This window comes from Tenrec ecaudatus, chromosome 2, assembly GCF_050624435.1.
Source record: "Tenrec ecaudatus isolate mTenEca1 chromosome 2, mTenEca1.hap1, whole genome shotgun sequence".
Taxonomy (NCBI): domain Eukaryota; kingdom Metazoa; phylum Chordata; class Mammalia; order Afrosoricida; family Tenrecidae; genus Tenrec; species Tenrec ecaudatus.
In genome coordinates this window covers 160,293,091-160,315,038 of record NC_134531.1, presented here as the reverse complement: position 1 = coordinate 160,315,038, position 21,948 = coordinate 160,293,091, and the positions used below count along the sequence as shown (strand labels likewise).

The 21,948-nt window shown below is 47.6% G+C and overlaps 1 protein-coding gene and 1 pseudogene across 3 annotated transcripts in view; both read right to left on the bottom strand.

Moving 5' to 3' along the window:
• The window catches only part of SLC36A1 (solute carrier family 36 member 1), a 54,277-nt gene extending 35,498 nt beyond the window's left edge, over positions 1–18,779 (bottom strand). For 2 of the 3 annotated variants that reach the window (XM_075541845.1, XM_075541847.1), the window contains exons 1-2: positions 18,645–18,779; positions 1,327–1,471 (exon numbers count right to left, since the gene is read on the bottom strand). In XM_075541845.1, the coding sequence (XP_075397960.1) occupies positions 1,327–1,466 (140 nt within the window). In that variant the 5' untranslated portion in view covers positions 1,467–1,471; positions 18,645–18,779. Of the gene's footprint in view, positions 1–1,326; positions 1,472–18,079; positions 18,184–18,644 lie in introns of those variants that run through there. The other variant, XM_075541846.1, reaches the window with a different exon arrangement.
• Positions 6,736–16,425, bottom strand: LOC142440170 (zinc finger CCCH domain-containing protein 15 pseudogene; annotated as a pseudogene).
• Positions 18,780–21,948: the final 3,169 nt, after the last annotated feature.

Sequence of the window (21,948 nt, the reverse complement as noted above, 5' to 3'; positions counted from 1 at the left end):
GGAGCCACTGCTGCCCGGGGTGCTGTGCTTAGAGGGGGAGAGGGGAAGGACAGCCCACACAGCAGACACTGCACCTCCAGCTGCCTTCCCCATTGGCAAAAATGGCAAGCAAGTGCACATCCTAGAGAGCCTGCCCTGGGAGCCGGCCTCTCTCAAGCTTGACTCTGTGAGCGGAAGCGAGCTAGCGGATGGATGAGCAGGGCTCAGCACTGCTTGGGTGACTGACCAAGTCCACGCCAGTTCACAAAGGAAAGCGCTACACTGTCTAAGAAGAGCCTGTGGCAGTGAGGACTCTGAGAAAGCATCCCACGTGTCCCCAGGGCAGTCGGAGGGGGAACCTGAATCTAAGATGAACGGAGCCCTGTGTAACTCACACCCCACCCAAAGAGGAGGACCACAGACAGGTTGACAGTTAAGCTTGAGGAGTGAATGAAGGGGCTGCAGAAGACGGGATGCTGGGTCTGCTAAGACTGGGGATGGGGGGGGGGCGATTACAGCAACTCCTCAGGGCTGGAAACCCTCCCACAGAGACTCAGAGAGATTCAGAGAGAGACTCGGCCCAGACATGTATGGGACTCAGCATCCATGAGGCAAGCCTTAAGGAAGGCAAAGCAAATGCCCCCTTACCTATCACCCTCTTTTTGTTTCTCTCGGAAAAACAGTTTTACTGCCACATACTTCACATATCATACAATGTCACTGTTCAATCACACTAAGATTTGTGCAGTCAGCACCACCGTCAACGTGGGAACGCTTTTCTTAGCTCCCCATTCCCCCGCCCCCCTGCTCCCTTGCATACCCCTGGGCAATCATCAATCTGGTCCTTGTCTCTGTGGATGTACCCACTCTGGATTTCATCCATCAAGCTCTTAACCCTTTTAAGTGCAAGAATTCTCGTTCCTTCTCCCCACTTCTTAAGCCATGCGGACTGGTTGCCCGGTGTTGAAGACAGACAGACAGACAAATGCCAGGGGCGTTCTTTGAGGAAGAGACTTCCAATTAGGCTTGGTCTTTGAAAGGTCTCTAACATGGCTCGAAATGAAGAGAATGACCTCTCTAGATGGCTCTCTCAAGTTCAGGCATTTACACAAGACCAGCCTTCAGGGATCAACACAGCAGAAATGGACAACAAACTAACTCACTAAAATCAGACGGCGTAGCAGGCAAGGAAGTCAAACCAAGCTCCATGCTGTCGTCCCCCAGCCAGTCTCGCTGCCTCTTACTTCCAGCTGTGCTACGGGGAACTGATGGAACAGGAGGTGGGACGGAATACAGATGGCGCTTAAGCGCGGAGTCCCCGGGGTGGCAGCAGGCAGAGCAACTTACGTTGTGCCGTTGCTGTCCCCAAAACGCTGGTAGGAGCCCGGAGAAAAGTTGCTCAGGCCTTCGGACGGGGTCTCCTCTGGGCTCACGTCCGTGGAGCTGTAGTCATGGTAGTCCTCGTTCCGGAGCCGCTGCGTGGACATGGTGCCTGGGGGGACAGGGTTAGCGTCAGTGCCTCCAGCTGCTGGGACCTTTAACTCCATGTCTGGGGTCAGAGCAGCCACTGTCACTGTCATCGTTGCTCACGGTGACAGCTGCACTGAGGATTAAGTACGCGGAGAGTGCCTGGTACCGAGGGCAATGGAGTAGGTGCAAAGTACACATGGGCGGGCTGAGCTCACGGGCTTTCCTGCTGACCTGCCCAGCCAGCGCCATACACCTCAGCATCTACTATTTCCATACAGATTGTGGTTAGCTGTCAGCGAGCAGGCTCTGTCCCACAGCGACCGTGTGCACCCCAGAACGCAACGTGGCCCAGGCCTGCGCCATCCTCACAATGGTTCCTGTGCCTGAATCCACTGTGGCAGCCGCTGTGTCGGCCCATCATGTCGAAGGCCTGCCTCTCCTTCGCTGCCACCCCACTTTACCAAGCATGACGTCCTTCTCCTTGCCCCGTGTGTTAGAGCTGAATTTGCAAAAGGCTAGAGGTGGTAGTGACGGCCCCCAATCCATGTGCAGCGACCCCCGTAAATTAAAGCTTCATCCAGAGCTCTCTCTGATCACTACCCGGGGACGTTGATAACCCTGCCATCAGAGTACCCACCGCCCAGCCAGCCCAGGCAGGGACAGCCCCCGGGGGGGCCTCCCTAGGTGTGTCCTTGATGGAGGTCACTGTACTTGGGACAGTATAGGAGTCACATAGTCATGATCATGCCCCGTCCGTCTCACCCTGGCTGCCTTGGTGGGAAGGCCCAGGACCTGCCTCGTAAGCCCTTCTGTCAAACCATGTGTGTATCCCAATCCCAACTATGCTCCCATCCCTGCTTCTGTGGTCACCTATCCCCCCCACCCCCATAGCTGTGAGGTCTTGATCTGCCACCAACCATGCTTTTGTGACAGTTTCCTTGGCCACCCACTCACATCTGATTTATCTTGCTTCCCAATTGTAAACGCCATTTAACCCCGTCGGTGCCCACCTCATCCAGATGCTGTGTCTGTCTGTCTGGTGTTTTGTCTTGTTTAAGACTCAATAAATGTTCTCTTTAAGTTATATTTGAGATAGGGACCTTTTTTATACCCTAAAACACTGCTCAGTTAAACACCTACCAGGTCCCAGAGTTACCAAGCGCTTTCTCCTTCTCTCTGCCTCTCATGACCTGGAGCCTCTCCTAAACTGTCTGGAGCCCTGGGACTCTGATCCCCCACCCTGGGAGCCTTCTGAGCCCAGAGAAATGGCAGCTGACAGCCGTTCAGAAGACCAGGGCTGACAGCAGTGCTCCCCAACCTGGCCCCAGTCTCCCTCCTCTCCGTCCTTTCTGCTCCTAAGAATGGCTTCTGGTTGGTTTGTTCTTTGCCATGGTGAGAGAGGAGACCTCCCTGGTGTGTCTTGGGGAAGGGGTGGTGAAGGTGCTGTCCTCTGGGTGGACTTTTTCATTAAGACTGCTCTAGGAACAACAAAATGTTGACTTGTCCAAGACAGGCAAGGTGTCATTTGGGGAGTTGTGCAGGCCCCCAAACAGAATAGAAGCCTTGGAGCCAGCACGAGAGGCGCCCTCAGACACTACTCCATAGCCCTGTTTACAGACAGGGATCCAGCCCTTCCACGGATGGCGTGATCGCCCCTGCTATGTGCTGGTTCTTACAGAGCAACACCACAACACGGACAGACAGGTGGACGGGTCTCCCCAGGACCTGTCTGACTCTGGAGATGGTCCCTGAATACACCAGGTGCAACCAGGCAAAGCAATCAAGGTGAGGGCCAACGTCTTGTCCTCCAAGAGTCTGTGAAGAAGTTACCATTAAAAATTAAAACTAAGGATCCTTTGGACACTGAGCAGACCAGCACAGCTGCTTCCAAGTCTCTGGGGGACTCCCCACAGTCTCTGGGGGACTCTCCTGGGACCAGGCTCCCGGCTGACACCTGAGGGAGGGATCCAGAGGTCATCTCATTCTCTATCTCCCTCCACCTGTAATATAGGAAGAACCCCATACAGCCAACCCGTACACAAGCCATTGCATCAGTGAGGCATGTGGCAGAGAGCTAGTAAAACCCAAACCAAGCCTCACTGCCATAACACCCCTACCGTACAGGGTAGAACGAACAGCTCCCTGTGGGGTTTCCCGACTGGAGCTCTTTACGGGAGCAGAAATCCCGTCTTTCTCCCTCAAAGCAGCTGGTGGTTTCGAACTGCTGCCCTTGCATTTAGCAGCCCAGTGCTCAACCACCACACCACCAGCGCTCCTAGGGGGGCACCTAGAAGCTTTGTTTCTAGGTATGTCAGGGCCCTGAGTTCTAAGCCTGCCTCTCTCACCATTTTGCTCAGTCTCTCTAGGCAGTTTTCTGATTTTCTCTAGGCTCTTCTTTTCTGAATGTTTCAAAAGAGAGTTTGGGATGGGCTACAACATCTCTTAGCTCCTCTGTAGCTTTAACATTCCAGAAACCAATCGGGATGATTATGCAAACAACACAGCTATTTTCTGTTTTTTCCCCAACATATCACAAGCATCTGAAGACTACTTACTGCCTGTCGGTGAGGCCTACACACTAGTGAGAGAGAAGGGCAGACACATGGATGGAAAGTTTCCCAGGGTCTCCCTATTAACCGAGAACCACTCGTCCACTTACTTGCTGCAGACAGCGGCTCAATTTGTTTCAGACCCTTAATATGTGTGTATAGAGGCAAAGGCACTCACTTTTGAAGCAGAAACTGCTCCGAAAGACACTGAAATCTACAGATGGAAAGTTCAGCAACCAGCTACAGGATGTGCAAGATGTGGCTTAGCAACCGCTTGCAGGTTGGGGATGAAAAACAGACACAGCACTTAGGGGTTTTGGTTGTTGATAAGCTCGACAAGAGTCATGATAAAATAATAGATGGCAAATAGCTCATGCAATGCTGGGCTGCGCCAGCAGCGAGAATGCAGCGGGGGTGGGGGGGGGAGGCGAGTGACAGCACTGTTTGGTTGTGCCGCACACGGTATTCTAGTGCCGGCAGCACACCATAAGGGGGATAACGACAAACTGGAATACCCAAGGGTCAGCATCAGGGTCAGGAGAGGAATAGGGGAGGTTCAGCCCGGAAATGTGGCAACTTGAGAGGTGTGAAAATTGCCTCTAAAAGTGGGTTTATGGATTGTACATGTTGGGTGAGGCTCCCAAGAGCAGGGAGAGCTAGGATCAGTAGGTGGAAGGTAAAGGGAGGCAGACCTTTGGTTTGACTTCAGGAAGCACCTTCTACCAGAGTTGTCCAGGTGGAGCAGACAGCTCAAGGACAGGGTGCCCCCCTCCCCCCGTCCCAGGAAAGGGCTATGCAGAAGCCCTTTCTCAGGGTGTTATGCAGGAATTCAAGTATCAGAGAGGTGAGGTGGGGCATAGGAACTCCCCGGAGTACCTTCATTGGGTCCCTGTGACAAAGGAGACCTCATGACTTGCTCCCTAACTATCCCCATTGAGTGAAACCTCCAGTAGCCAGTGGTCACTGGACTCCTGTAGATGAGACTCAGTTCCCTACTCTCCTATTGCAATCGCCAGTTCCCTGCCCTGTGGGGGATCATGATAATGCCTGGCAGCTGCCAAAATGAAGGGTGTAATGTGTGAGAGTAGGAGACAAGCTTGTCTTACAAGTTGTTGGGGACAATTAATAGTTCATGCTTCATGTGTGGTCCATCAATACAAAGTCAGTCCACATAAGAAATTTGAACCTGTACAAGTGAACTAAGTTTAAAAAAAAGTCCATGTGTCCGGTGGCAACATGTTTTTCTCTCAAGTGTACATTCAATGAAAATTGCACTGAAATACCAACTATTTGTACAACCTTGATACAAGTGGTCTTCAAAAAGTTCATGATAAGTTATGACAAAAATATGGGTGGATTTCTTTTCTGTGCCAAAATAAATTTCTACTCCCTTGTGATAATGCATCTAAACAGGAGCTAGGTTGAGGCACTGAGGATAAGACATCAGCTTGAAAAGATATCCTATCAGAGCCACATGATTTCTGCTAAAATTGAAGCAAAAGCAAACATTGGATTTATCAGGAAGCTTGGGTGAAAGAATGGTCAAATCACTGATGCTTTAGGAAAAGTCTATGGGGTAATGCCCCAACGAAGCTAACAGCTTATAAATAATTAGCTCATTTTAAAAAGAATGATACAATGTTGAAGATGCCTCAGCTGGAGACCCTCTACATCAAGTTGCAATGAAACAATTCTTCTTTCATTGGACCTACATTAACAGCAGAAACAATAGCCCACGCTATAAACATCTCAACTGGTTCAGCTTATACAATTGTGACTGAAAAATTAAAGCACAAACTTTGTGCTCAACAAGTGCCCAAACTGTGGGGCCCAGCTAAGCTGCAGACAAAAATCAGAGCTTTTGGTGGAAATTTTAAACAAGTGGGATCAAGATGCTGAAGAATTTCCTGGAAGATGAAGCATGGCTTTATCGGTGCTATCTTGTAGACAAAAACATGAAGCAACGGCTACCAAGGTGTGAAAGCAGCCCTGGTTAAAGCAAGAGCAGGGACTATTCAAGAGCAAAGGTCAAGGCAACAGGGTTTTTGGATGTTCAGGGAATTTTGCTTATTGACTTTCTGCAGAGCTAAAGAATGATGACATTTGCTTATCATGAGAGTATTTTGAGAAAGCTAGTCCAAGTCTGAGCAGGAAAATGCCTGAGAAAGCTTCACTCCATGACTCCTCTGTCACAAGAATGCTCTTGCTGTTTCTTCCCATCTGCCTCAGAGTCCAGATTTGGATCCTTCTGATGTCTTGCTTCTTAATCTCCCAAAATCTCTCAAGTGCTCCCTCCTCCCCGCCCCCCGTTAATCATGTAAAAAAGGCTGCATTGACATGGTTAGATCCCCCAAGCCTCCACTTGTTTAGTGATGTATCAAATGGCTAGTATCACTGCTTACAATGTGTCTTGAACTTGATGGAGTCCATGGAACTTGATGGAGCAATAAAGTTTATATATGGGTATATATAAACTTCTGTTACTTTATATATATATACACTATAAATTTTTATTTTAGTTACAATCTACAATGCTGCCATGTATATTTAAAGTTTTATTCTTCCTACATATTTCATTTCCTGGTACAATAAACTATATGATTGTCTGGTTGAAAATGGCCACAACCAGGCTTTTTGAGTCACTAATGCCTAAGATATTGATCTCTGTGTCCCACTTCATTTTTGACTTCCAATATTCCTAGATTTATACTTAGTATATTCCAAATTATGATTATTACTATATTTTTGCAGCTGTCTCACTTAATTTGTTTTCATCCTTTCTGAAGTATATGTGCTGAATCTTTCAAGACTGGTCTCATCTACATAATACCTGTGTCGTCTACATCTCTTGACATGGACAGGCTTAAATCTGTGTCATTTATGTTCACAGAATCCTCAAACTCATGGCCGCCTGTTCTCTGGATGTAACGGGTATCACCTGCTTCATCACCATCATCATCATCATCAACCAGTTCAGGATGAAATTCAAACACCTGGTGACCACTGATCACTCATGTTCGCCCTGCTTTACTTCTTCCCAGATCTGACTCAAGTTTATCGATCTTTTCTTTCCTTTTTCCATGCAAGTAAAGATTCTGGGGTGATGTTGATAACATTTGGACCTCAGGCAGAATACTTTCTTCCAATGAGATCTCCTAATGAAATGTCATCTTCTTTCTTTTTATCTTTCTTCCACACAAATCCAGGGGGGTGTGCATGACGACACATACACATCTCACTGCCTCCAGGGCATACGCCAAACCGCCGCCGCACCTGCTGTTTACTTCAATGCTTGCATACTGTTCACTGTTTGAATTTTGGGCTTTTTCTTTTCCGCCTCACTGGGCTTCTTGTTCACTGCTTCTCCCAGTTTTTCCTCATTTCAATCCTCCACCATCCCCTTTGTGAGTTCCTCATATCTGGCATCCCTGTAAACACTCCACTTCTCACCTTTCCTCTGTGCGGGTCATGGGAGTCCTTTAGTGCCCTGGCCTGGCTGGAGGAGCGCACACACCACTGATCTGGGATGTGCGCCTGGACTCATGTTTTGAGCAGCAACGATGGTTTGAACAGCTCATTTAGCTCCTGCAACGCTTCCTTCTTGTCCTCTTTCCTCTGTTTCTTCTCAGCTTCACTTGGTGCCTCGCGATGTGGATTCTGTTGACTGAATTCAACTTGATGAGTAGCAGCCTTGATAAAGCTTCTATTGTTTTGCTCCTTTCTTTTTTATTTTTATTTTAATAAATCATTTTATTTGGGGCTCTTACAGCTCTTATGACAATCGATACATCAGTTGTATCACACACATTGGTATGTATTCGCCATCATCATTTCTATAACATTTCTTTCTACCTGAGCCTTTGGTTATCAGCTCCTCTTTTTTATTCTTTAGACCAAAAGTTTTATTTTCAATGGCCTTCTCTTTCTTCTGCTGCTCCATCTTTTGGCTGCCCCCGGCCTGAGCCTGTTTCTTGGGGGCATTGCCAAGACAGGTGGCCTCGGGCAGATTAAGCACAGCTGGGCACCATCCGGGGCTCTGGCCCCATGGCAGAAGAACTGTCAATGTTTACATGAGTAGACAGCTTCATCTTTCTCCCCGAGGTTAGCAGGTCAATGCCTGATCCACAGCACCACCAGGGCTCCTTTCTTTTAGATCGTATCTCTTATATCTGCTGTATTTCCGGTTCCTTTCCGTTCCAGCTGTGACTACTGATAACAATAAAACTTTGAAGGATATCGTTTCCCCACCAACACACTCACACCAATTCACTTTTGAAAACACAAAAATGTTCCCCAAATTTCTATTTAAGAGCCTACTCATTGGGTTCTGTGCTGAAGGGAAATTTCTCTACATGGCTCTTCTATCTATGTCTCTGGGCGTCCCAGGACATAATGATTATGTGCTGGACTTCGGCCTGCAGGGCCAGCCCTCTGAAACCACAGCCCTGCTGCAGGAGTGAACATGAAATTGTATATTGTGTATACATTTTACTTAGGACAGTTTTGCATGAATATTCATATGTTTATTTTGTTTAAATTTGGATTGCTTGCGCAGGCAGGGTTCCTTATGCAGAGAAACAAAGCAGATTTGGGGAGGGGGAGTTAGTGTCAAAACCCACAAAGGTAGTTCTACCCTGTCCTACAGGGTCACTGTCTTCACAGTTGACTTGATGGCAGCAAGGTAACTGGTTAGTTATTCTCCGTAACTCCCACCTCATGATTGGGTGGGGCTATGCAAATAGGATATGTGAAGCACTAAGAGTGGGGCATTGGTCAGCTTTGCCATTCCCCTGGCTATAAGAATGAGCATCCCAGAAAATCCAAGGGAGGAATCCCAGGTTCGTCAAGGAAGAAGAGCCACAAGTGGAGCACGTTCACGATGTCTGAAGTGGTAGCGGCTGAGACCGGAAGTCCCAGGGACTGCAGAACAGAGACCGGAGGACAAAGCAAAGAAGCCAGGCCAAGCCAAGACCAGAGGTCAAGGCAAGGAGACCATGTAGCAGAAGAGAGAAGCAAGGCGGAGACTGCGTGCGTGAGGCATGGCGGCAGGCTGGCTTCCTGACCCGGGGAATGAGGGGTCAAGGACCATGTGACTGAGAGCAGAAGGCCGAAGAAGATACTTGGTTACTGGCTGAGGAGAGCTGCTATGGTTCAATGACTGTATCCTTAATGTTTTCTGACCCTGACTTGTGATAACCTGTTAACTTCCCAAATGCTGTCAGGTGCCTTCAAGTCAGGTACAATTCACAGCAACCCTATGTGACTTATAGTGAAGCACTGCCCGGTCCTGTGCCAGCCTCAGGATTGTTCTCATGTTGGAGGCCATTGTCAAGTCATCGTGTCAATCCATCTCTACCAGAGCCTTCCACTTTGTCACTGCCTCCCTGCTTTACCACACACAATGCCCTCTGGACTGTTCTCTCCTGACATGTCCAAAGCATGTCAGATATAGTGTTGCCATCCCAGCCTCTAGGGAGCTTTCTGATTGTACTTCTTCCAAGACAGGTTTGCATTCTCCTGGCAATCCATGGTACTTTCGGCATTCTTCACCAGCGCCACCATCCAAATGCATCAATTCTTCTTCGGTCTTCCTTATTCAATGTCCAACTTGCACATGCATGTGAGGCAACTGGAAATGCCCTGGCTTGGGTCAGGCGCACCTTAGTCCTAAAAGTAACACCTTTGCTTTTCAATACTCTAAAGAGGTCTTGTGAAGCAGATTTACCTAATGCAATGTATCTTTTGATCTCTTGACTGCTGCTTCCATGAGCATTGAATGTAGATCGAAGTATGACAAAATCCCTGATAACTTCAACCTTTTCTCTAGTTATCATGATGTGACCTACTGGTACAGTTGTGATCATTTTTGTCTTCCTTATATTGAGTTGTAATCCACACTGAAGGCTACAATCCTTGATCTTTATCAGCAAGTGCTTCAAACCTTCTTCACTTTCAGCAAGCAAGGTTGTGTTATCTGCCTATCTCCGGTTATTAATAAACCTTCCTCCAATCCCAATGCCACATTTTTCTTCATATGAGCCAGCGTCTCTGATTATCTGCTCAGAATACAGATTGAATAAGATGGTGAGAGGATGCAACCCTGACACACAGCTTTCCTGATTGTAAACCATGCAGTGTGCCTGCCTCTTGATGCATGAAGAGGTTTCAATGAGCAGAGTTCCGTGTTCTGTCAAGGTTATCCATAGTTCTTTCAGTCCATACAGTCAAATGCCTTAGCATCATCAATAAAACACAAGTTTTTGTTGCGCTTTGCTTTCAACCAGGATCCATCTGGCATCAGTCATTATACCCCTGGTTCCACATCCTCTTCTGAATCAAGTCTGGACCTCTGGCAGCTCCTGTCCGTGTCCTGCTGCAACTATTGACGGGTGATCTTCAGGACAATTCTACTTGCATGTGACACCCATTAGATTGTTCTATAATTTGAGCATTCTGGGTCACTTTTCTTTGGAATGGTATAAATGTGGGTCTATTCCAGTGAGTTGCCTAATTAGCTGGCTTCCAAATTATATGGCATAGGCCAGTGAGTGCTTCCAATACTTTACCAGCTTGTTGAAACATTTCAGTTGGTTTGCTATCAATCCCTGCATCCTTGTGTTTGGCTAACATGACTGCCCTCAGTGAAGTCTGAACGTCTTCCTCCAGTGTCATTGGTTCTTACTTACAGCTACTTCTTTTTTTAATCATTTTACTGGGAGCTCATACAGCTCTTATCACAACCCACACATCCATGCAAGGTGTCAAGCACATTTGTACATGTTACAATCATTTTCAAAACATTTTCTTTCTACTTGAGCCCTTGGTATCAGTTCCTCTTTTTTTTCCCTTGACTTGTGGGATGTTGGCTAGTTCTTTCTGGTACAGTGAATCTCTATATTCTTTCCATCTTCCTCGGTGCTTCCATATTTTGCCCACAGGATTTTTCGATATTGTAATTCTGGACTTGAATTTTTTTTTTTTTTAGTTTAAGATACACTAAATGTGTTCTTCTTTTTGGTTCTCTAACTCTAGGTCTTTGCACATTTCATTATAATGTTTTACTTTGTCTTCTCATGTTGCCCTTTGAAATTTTCTGCTCAGCTGTTTGATTTTACCATTTCTTCCTTTTACCTTATCTACTCTACAATTAAGGGCATGTTTCAGGCTTTTCTGAAATCCACTTTGATCTTTTCTTTCATCCCCATCTTTTCAATGACCTTTTGCTTTCTTCATGCAGAACGTTCTTGATCTTATCCCACAGCTTATCAGACTTTCTGTCATTAGTGTTCAAGGCGGAAAACCTGTTCTTGAGATGATCTTGAAATTCAAGTGGGATGCACCTGAAGGCTGTATTTTGGCTCTCATCAACTTGTTTTAATTTCTTCTGCTTCAACCTGAACTTACATATGAGCAATTGATGGTCTGTTCCACAGTTGGACTCTGGTTGGCTTCTCCATTGTCCCTCCCCACAGATGTAGTCATTTTGGTTTCTGTGTACTCCATCTGGAGATGTCCACGCATATAGTCACCATTTGTGTTGTTAAAGAATATATATTAGAAATGTATTTTCTATGAACAAGTTGTTAATCTTCCAAACTTTTATCATGCGATCTCTGGTTTTGTTTCTATCAGCAAGATCTTATTTTGCAACTACTCTTCCTTCTTTGTTTCCAACATTTGCGTTCGTTAGTAAACAGATGCTTTTAGTTACTGTTTTTCCTTTAGAGTAAAAGACGCTAGTCTTAAAAGGTGAAAACCAACCTTAGTAAAAAGGGAATCTTTGCAGTTTGATGATCCAGGCAATTACCATAGACCATTATGGAATGCATTAAAGATTACCTAAGTAAAGACCAAATTCATTTCAACACCACCACAACCACTCCCACGCAAATCAGTTTTATTTAGTCATATCCTCAGAATCACAGCACTTGAGGACCTATTGGAGTTGCACTCTGCCAGTCTCCCAAAGAAGATGCCAGCCTTCCTTTTCAATCTTTGTGCATCCCTGGACCCAGCAGGCAGCTCCCCAGACGCCTTGAGCAATGGCTTTTGGTTTTCTGCACATACTAGACAAAAATCCTTGTGGAGGGGCCCGTTTCTCTTATGACTGAGAGCTTTGGACCTGCTGCAGATGTCACACCTAAATTCTGGAAGGCATTCTCGTCGTCCACGGAACCTCCTCCCTCCTGGCCACCAGCCCTGCCCAGCTAGCCACACTGACCCCACCCCCCTCCTCCAACTTTTGCATTCTAATCAGCAATAATGATTACTGTATCTGCATTGCATGTTTGATCAATTTCAGACTGCAACAGAGGGGGGATCTTCCATTTCTTCATCACTAGCTTTGGTGGTTCGTGCATCAATCTGAATGCCAATTGTATTGATTGTATTCCCTGAAGAAGGATAGACATAATCCAATCACTGACAGCATTGTACTTCAAGATCGCACTTGAAATGTCCTTTTTGATGATGATGTAATGCCGTTCCTCTTGATGGCGTCATTCCAAGCCTAGTGAGACATGTGATTGTGTGATTCAAGAGAGCCAGTGCCAGTCAATTTCAGCTCACTCGTGCTTAGAATGTCTATTTTTATGCATTCCATTTTTGGTGACTTCTAAGTTTCCTAGATTCATACTCAGTGCATTCCAAGTGCTGATGATCAATAGATGTCTGCAGCTGCTGCTTCTCATTTAGAGTCGCAAAGGGGGTTCCCCAAGACTTTACTCCATCCCATCATTGTGGTCAACTCCACTTGGAGAAGGCAGCGCTTCCTCAATCATATTTTGAGGGCCTTCTGACATGAGGGGCTCATCGTCTGGCAATAGCCCCGATGATGTTCTGCTTCTTTGAATGAGGTTCTCCGTTTCGATGCTTTCCGTAAGGCTCAGTGGCTAATGCATCAGACGTGGACAGTCTATTCCTTCGTTGTGGGCTATTCTCAGTCTGGAGGCTCTGCTGAAACCTGTTCACTTTGGGTGACCCTGCTGCCATTGGAAGCACCAGTGACATTGATTCCAGGATCAAAGCAACACACGGGCCACCACAGTAGGACAGGCAAGTGGTGGCCCTTCCCTCACAGCCCCTTCATGGGGACTGTCGTCTATGTTCTGGGTGGCCGATGGGAGAACGCCGCGGAGAAGCGGAGTGTTGTGAGAGCAGTAGCTGGTGGCAGAATAGGGTCAAAGAGGGACGCAGGCATGTCTTTATGGCCACTTTATGGTAGCTGGCGCTAGGCTGCCGTGGAGAGCAGGTCAGATATGGCCTCCAAGGTGTTTTCTCAGGTTCTATCACAAGTTCATTGCAATGAGCAAAGTCAGTTTCAACCAGACCAAAATAACCCCTTCATAGGCGTGGGTACATGTCTCTTTCCGGTTATAAGGGAAGGTCAGGGCAAAGGAGGGGAAGGAGGGAGAGTCTGGGGCTAAGCATTACTTCACTTCATTGCCACCACAAGCTAAATAACACTTTACTGGGTACTCTGGAAGCACATTAAAAAGTTATCATGGAAGCAAGAAGTCAAAGCCAGGCAAATCAATCCGAAGTGTTTGAGAAAGCTCTTCCATAAATCCCTGTTAGGGAATGCTCCAGAGCAGATGGCCTCCGGCAGCTTATGAACGTCCGGGTGGCCACATACTCTCAGGCACCCGGGTTCTGGAAAACAGATCCCTGGACCCAATTCCTGAGGGCTATGATTCAGCCTGAGAAGTTTATTTTCAGTCTGTTTCCTTCTAGGTGAGCCTGATTACAGCTATATACAGCATTAAACACAATAATATATATATGGTCTTATAATGATGGGTGGACTAGGACCTCACCTCTTCACCGTGTGCCACCCACTACTCTGAGTTCTCTGGGCTGGAAAGCGCAAACCTGAGGCTGCTATGGGTGGCCTACCAGGAGGAAAAGAAAATGCGAAGGTCTGGCTGCTACTTGATCTCTTATTACAACAGCCCTGGGTGGGATGCTGTCTAACTGACCACAGCCCCTGGAGCCCTTAATGAAGCTCCAGGCCCAAGAGTGTCTGGTGGGAAGGCTGTCACAAGACCATACCTGTCCTCAAAAGGGTCAGTGGAGGGGCCGAACAGGCCCACCCACTCACCTCTCACCTGCAATCATGAACATCACTAAATGTTAGTCCCAGGCAAGTCTTCAGGCAAGATCCAGCTCTAACTTCCCGCTCCCCACATTGAGCTGGTTCTGACTCATGGTGATGCAGAGGAGAGAGAAGCCTGCCCATGTTTTCAAGGCTGGGATCCTTGAGAAAGTCAGAGACCCTGTCTTTGTGGGGGACTCGGATGCTCATGGCATCCCGGCTGGCTGCTGCTGTGCCTCACGTCGCAGAGTCGACACACTGCTCCTCTGTTCTGCCCTCTGGTCTCCTTGCCTCGGCTTCTGGTCTTGGCGTGGTTCCTTTGCTCTGTCTTGGGCTCCATGCCACAGCCTCTGGTCCCTCTGGGTTGGGCCTCCATCAGTTTAGGCAGAGATCCCGAATACGCTCCACTGGCGATTCTTCTTCCTTCATGGACCTGGGATTCCTTTCTCGGTTCCTCTAGGGGTTTTGTTTTTGTTTTTTCCTTCTTCCAAGGCATCTCTCGCAGGGTTCAAACTGACAATCTTTTGGCATTTAGGACACAATAGACACTGAATTAATTATCGCGGTTGGGATTGGGGTTACAGAGATGTTGAAAGACAGGAAGAGAGAAAGCTCACTCTGCAAAAGGAACTTTCTCCATGTAATACTCTGGGGAGCTGTGCAGCTTCCCGAACTTGGAAATAATGATCCCCGTGCCAAGAGCATCCCAGTGACCCACAAAGACAGATTCCCGGACTTTCTGGAAAGGGAAGCAGCGTGGAGGCTTCTTCCTAGGGGGAGGGATGAATGAGGACTTAAAAATAGAGCCACCTGAATGTACCGCCTTAACTCCATTTTCAAGTCTTGACGCCAGTCTAAACTTCACATTGAATGCACAAGCACTTCCTTGTGGTGCAGACTAACTCTACAGCCGAAAGGAGAGTCTTGATTTCTGAGATCTGGCAGGTGCAGGATACCACAGTCTAGTCCAGAGGGGCTCTCCATTGCAGATAAGCAGGTGAAAGATATAATGATTTACACCTGAGGGGGTTCGCTCAACAGCCTTCTCGACAAGCCTTTACGACAGACCACCGGGAGCAGTTGGGACTGAGAAAGCAATTACTGTAACAAATTACCCCCAAAACCTGCCCTGCCATCGTCCTGTGACCACCCGGAAGCAAACAGAAACTCGTGCATACCTCTACAATGATGTGCCGGTAACCCACATACGTGTTACATGTGATTCACCTCTCTCTGTGGAACCTTTGCTTTTAGAAATCCCATTTTCTACTCCTCCGACAATTTGATGTGGTGACGTTTAGCTTTGGCTCCAACTGTACAAAACTGTTGGGGTTTTCCTTCTTGTCTGGTGTGGCGGCCGCGTGCACCCAGATCCTCTCTATCTCGGAATGAATCAGACCCTGTGCCTCAAAAAGCTGGATCCCAGAGGTCAAGGCTTCTGTGAGACATACTTGGGGCACAAAGGAGAGGTAGCATGAAAGACAGCATCATGAGTTTTCTATTCTGGCACATTTGGGGTGTCCCATCCATAAGACCCCACACGCATGAAACAATGGCCAGCTTTGTGTACTCGGTCAGATCTAGCAGGCTGGCTGGTCACCAGGATTCCTCCACAGTCTGCAGAGGCCAGGGTGGCTCTCCTTGATGGGAGCAGTCTAAGCGTTTGTGGGGTTGCTCAGCCCCCTGTTGTGGGACAGGTTATCAGGACCAGGGCAGCAAAAGCGAAAGCAGAAGACTCACGCACTCCCTCAGTTCTCAGATCTTGTTCCAGATTAGGGTGGAGAAAACGAATGTACCATGAGCAGCGAGACTCCTCGGGGCCTGACCTTTGCAGAAGTAGCGAGCATTTCATGCCTTCGGAGGGTGAGCTCAGAGAAAAAGCCACCGTACTTGGTGTGACAATAAGGCAATGGATCCAAATAAAGCCTTCACAAATGAGATCCTGGACTCCAAATTCCACTGCCAAGTCAGTCACTAGAATTTCACAGAACTCCTCTCGTGTGAAAAACCTTCAAAGTTTAACTCTCTACCCAACACAATTTCAACTATGAAAACAACAACAATAAGGAAAGGAAAAAATTATGCTGCCATCGAATTGATGGGGACTCATAGCAACCCTATATGACAGAGTAGAACTGCCCCTTTTGGTTTCCGAGACTATACATCTTGCAGGAGAAGAAGCCTTGTCTTTCTTTCTCCCACAGAATGGCTGGTAGGTTTGAACCACCAACCTTGATATTAGCCGGCCATGACAGCCACCAGCACTTCTGAATTTCATCTCCATTGCCCCCAAATTACCCGGTGGCCATTACCTTTGGTGGTAGTGAGCTCCATGTTCTGTACTCCAAAATGAGGAGCACTAATTCTCGGAAAGCTGTCATGCTCGCCCAAGAACCGCTCCCCTATGGCACGTCCCATCCACTCATTGGTCCTACAGGCAGCCTCTGGAATGGGCCAACATAAATGGACTCGCTCTTCCTTAAAACCAGCTTTTGAAACACACACAAAAAATTCTAAGCACTTGGGGCTGCTACAGGGCCCAGCTCACACAGTGACAGGTTTTAGCTCATGAGCAGGTGATATTATCAGGGACACTGAATCAGCAAACAAAGGAAGAGAGATCAATTAATACGCTCATCAGAACAGCCAGCCCCAGCATCGTGCAGCATCCACCCCAGACAAATAACCTCACACTACAAGCAAATGACCAAGCATTTCGTATTGCCTACTGCGTGACTTCTAGACCATCTTTGGAGAAAGCATCCTCTACTGTAAACTAGGTTCTACAGATGAGTCAAAGGAGGGCCCTGGTCCTATGTAGAGTAATCACGCTCAATCCAAGTCACTTTCAGCAGTTTGCGTTTAATATGGACATTGTGTAACGCAACGTGGAGAGGTGGATCTCCGTGTGGCGCAAATAGGAAAGTCCTCCACTAGTAAGTAGCTGAAAGGTTACTAGTTCTCATCCACTCACAAGGGCCTTGGAAGACTGGTCTGGTGACTTCTTCAGAAAGTTTACAGCCTTGAAAACGCCAGGGAGCGGTGCTACTCTGCACAAGGGGATCACTCTGGGTCTGAATCGATCCCAACTAACAATCATAGAAGTATGTTAAGGAAAGGAAACTGTTTCCCGGACAACAAGATTGCATCATGCTGTGAGGCCTGCACAGTGTACACAAGACAGGGCCAGAGGACACTCAGTGATTAGAAAACAAACAGAACAAGATACACTAAATGTCAGCCCAGAAAAGCAGGCGCTTAGAGATTTCCAAGCCCATTATGGTTCCAAAGACAGAAACCTAAACCCAGGGGAGGCCGGGAGTCACCTGAGGGTTGCAAAGCATGGCAGGGTGAGAAGTAAAAAAAAAAACAAAAAAAAAACCTCTCCAGATCCCTCATTCTAGGGTCTGGGCCACATCGCACTGCTACCTTATTTCACCACACAACTGCCAAACATCCATCCAAATAACCACTATTTCCCCAAACTGACAACTTCCGGTGGGGGCCACGGATGTGGGGCTGGAAGACAGGGGCAGAATTTTACATTCCTCTGGTTAAGGGCAAAGCGATTCCCAGATGAGTGCTCTTCTCACCCTGAGCTGGGCTCCACCGATCTCCCAGGAGCACACCGACTCCTGTGTCCTGTTTAGGTGTGACTGACACAAAACTGCAGGCAGAACCCAAACTCACAGGACGATGAGCTTGCAGAAAAATCATGCTCGCTAAAGCGGGGAACCACGCCCAAAGCCAATCGGATGGCGTCGATGGAGAATGCAGGGCTGCGAAGGGGAGAGTTCTGAAAAGAAGGGCGGGGGGGGGGGAGACTCTTCATAAAGGTCAAGTTTTCCGCAGGAGGCAGCGTGGTAAAGCGCAAACCGTTACTAGGGCCGCGGGAGATTTGGGGTCTCCTGGCAACTCTGAGACGCACTCCCTGGGTCAGTGACCCTGAGGCAAGCCCCTTCTCTTTCCTGGGCCTTAGTCTCCTCACCTGTCCCGGAAGGGAGCTGCACCTGACTTCCCTGGGCTCCCGCAGTGTAGGCGTTCTATGCCCCACCGCCACCTCCGCCAGACGTGCAGCGCGTCTGACTCGTGGCAACCCCTTGTGTTTCCGAAGAGAACTGCACTTCATAAGGTTTGCAGCGCCCCCAAGACCCATTCTTTACTAGCTGGTCGCAGAGCAGGGTTGCCGCAGCCCCTGGAGCCTGGCCCCTAGATAACCCGGTCCCTTTGGGAAGCGCGAGAGAACCCCAAGCTAGTCGTCCAGGTGACCGCTGACGCCTGAGGACTTCAGTTTCCCCACCTGTCAAAAAGGACCAGGGGATCGCAGCCCCACAAGGTCAAGGGAGATGACACGAGGGGCGGGCGGGGAGAATCCTCCGGTCTCGCCCCCTCTGCGGAGGGTCGCCCGGGACGACATGCATCAGATCTCCTGCCAGGAGCAGCCCAGTGCAGCCCGGACCTGGGGCATCCAGCGCGCCCGGGAGGAAGGAGAGGTGGGTCCTGCCGAGAGCGGTGATCCGCCGCAACCCGAGCTCATCCAGACGTAGACTCACCGCTCCGGCTCCGGACCAGGCTCCGACTCCGGCTCCGGCTCCGGCGTCCGCGCAGCCCTCCGCGCCCGCTTCAGAGCCCACCTCTGGCCATCCCCTTCGGCTGCCCGGGCAGCAGCTTCCGGGCCCTGTCACGTGACCGAGGCGCTCCTGCCGGGGCCCGAGATCACGTGCGGCCGCTCCTCCCTGTCCCTCGCAGGGCCCTGAAACTCTGCTCCGCAGCAGCACCTGGTGACCTCGATGCGCTACTGCAGGAGAGAGCGCGGCCCGGAGGGCTGGGGTCCAGGGTGCGGCTCAGTGCCCTTGAATTGTGGTGCCTGGGCAGAGCCCAGTGTCCGGAGGGCCCTCTCCGCGGAGCTGTAGGCAGGCTTGGGAAAGACGCTTCAAGTTGACGCTTGTTGTTATTTTCCTAACCCTTCTCAGGGAACTTACATTACTTTTATAAAATAAAAAAGAAATATGCATCTTTTAAAAACCATCTCTTCATATTTGTAGAAGGATGCATAAACCTGTCTGAAGATAGGAACAGGACTGTGGAGTAGGGAAGCCTCTGTTTAATATAGTTAAACTGTTCAGTCTATTACTTTACTATAAAATATTAATAGCTTAGTGTTTGTGGTAGGTTATTCTCTAGGCTTCTCTTCTTTCATCCTCTTCTTCGTACTTTTCCCCCTTTAAACATTACATAATTACTCAGCTAAAAAGATTAAGGAAAACAGATGCATGTTACCACAAAGATAAATCTCAATAGACTCCTTTTGGTATATCTTAAAATACCTTTATTGAGTGAATGAAGGCAGGGAGGGAAATTACATTTACAGAATGTGGTAGAAATACAAAATGATACATAGTGACAACAAACAGACAGACACTTGTCTAGACATGCGTAGCCAAGGGTGTGACGCAGAGTATTATATGCCATCTTGGCTTAGCCATGATTCTCGGTGGTTTGGGGGTGTAATTCAATCATCCTCCACTGGGAGATCATTTGAAGGGACGGTTCTTTGGAGAAACACACACACACATATATATACATCTAGGCACACACACACACATATGCTTTAGCAAAGTCCACCCTCTGTGTATCTGACTTATCATCTTCTGGCCGCCTCGTTCTTGAGGGCAGAAGGCAGATTTTGATGATCCAACCCTGCAGCCACTTGAGTCAAAAGAAACCTCCAACTGGACACCTGATCCACAGATTTAGGACTTGGCAATCTCCACTACTTTGTTAGCCAGTTCTTACACACACACACACACACACACACACACACACACACAAACTTCAGTGGTTTGGCACTAGAGGCCAGGGAAGTGCTGCCTTTTGGGGTTCCCGAGACTGTACATCTTCAGGGAAGCAGAGAGCCTCGTCTTTCTCTGCCAGAGAGGCAGGTGGGTTCGAGGCACTGATGTTTTGGTTAGTAAACCAACTCATCACCCAGTAGGGCTCCTTTAAAATATGCTCAGTGTTTTTATTGTGGTAGTAGTTTCACAAATGAATGTGAATGATGAAATATATCAAATTGTAAATGAGGATATTAAAGTATTGATCAAAAACCCTGGGTCAACAACAAAATTGATTATTGAATAAGACTTAATTAAACAGTGTAGCAGTTTCCAATCAAATGCCATCAAACTGAAAGTGGATAGGTATAATTCCCCTGTTATCAGTGGTTGCCTGACTATTGACAAAATTCAGAAGCAAAAGCAGCATTCTTCTGGTTGGCTTATCAACACACTGTAGAAGTGCGGTCACTTTTTCATCGGCGAAGGGAAGCAGAAGCTGTGGCAGCGTCTCACTGGCCAACTACGGCAACCTGACTGACGGGAAATTTTGGATTGAATTTCAAAGAGAAAGAGTATAAGGGACATGGTCTACCCAACTGCCATCGCCATTTTGTCAGGCACGTAGCTTTATTTTTTATTTCATTTAATAGCATTAAGTTTTAAAAGAATGTGGCTAATTCACTTTATTATTAAAAGTGCAGACAATGTGAACATTGATACCCATTGCTATCAAGGCAATTCCAACTTTTAGTGATTCTAAAGGCAGAGGAGACTGGCCCAGAAGGTTCAAAGCCCATAAATTTTTTATGGGAGCACATTGCTACATCGTTCTCCTGTAGAGCCGCTGGTACTAGCAACCAATCAATTAACCATTGCATCACCAGCCTTCCCTATAAAAAGTATAGACAGTGTAAATTGCCCTCTCCCTGAATGCTTCTCTCGAAAGCTTTAAAGTTAACGATAAGTGGATATTTTCTCCAAACCCAATACTGTATATTAAAGAAAAATATAGATTTGTGATGTTACAAATTAGCATCATGAATGCTAAAATTTGTATTGCTTAAGTTTTAGTCTCATCATTGTCTATCCTATTTAATTATTTTCACCAATGACATGTGAATTTATGCATCTTTAGAAACTTAATTTTTTTAAACTACTGGTTTATTTCACTAGAAAAAGAGAAAAGCATACAGATTTATGCCCAATTAAGTACCTTTACACTACCCGCAGAGGGACCCACAATGCTTAATGTCAGGAGTTGTGCTTGCAATACTGCCCAGCCCCATAAGGAATGCACTGAGTGTCAGCTCCAGGGCTCAGAGTTGAGGGATTCAGTGGCTCCTCAGATGCTTCCTCCTGGGAAGCCACATCTTCTGAGAACCACACAACCCCCTTTGGGAATTATTGGTACAAGTGGAATGTGCCTTTCCCAAACTGCCTCTAGAAGCCCCTGGTAGTGTAAACACAATGTCTTTGGTTGCTGGCTGAGAGGTTGGTGGTTTGAGTCCACCCAGAGTTTCCTCCGAGGGCATGCCCGACCATCTACTCCTGAAGAATCAGGTATGGAAAGCCTAAGCACACAGCTCAATGCTGGTACACAGGGTCACTAAAATAAACTTGATGACAAATGAGTGGGCTGGAGAACCTGCTCATGGGCAGCTTGGTAAGGATTCTACCTTGTTTCTGACCACCACCCCCTTACTAGAGGGATCCTTGGAAGAAAGACAAAGCTTGTTTTCATTTCCAGAGTTCAGACTCTATCCATTCTTTGTTATTCAGTCCTAGCAAGGTCAATGGTTCAAACCCACCACCCACTCCGTGAGACAAAAATGAGGCTATCTGCTCCCTTAAAATTTTACAGCCTGGGAAATCCTACATAGGGCTATGATTTGTTGGAATCAGATCAACGGCAGTGAGTGAGTTATAAATGAATACATATTTGTGGAAGTTACATCATCTCCTGTCAACTTGCGAAGGGGTGGGGTCTAGCCTATCAAACAGGTCAGAACCAATGAGGCCT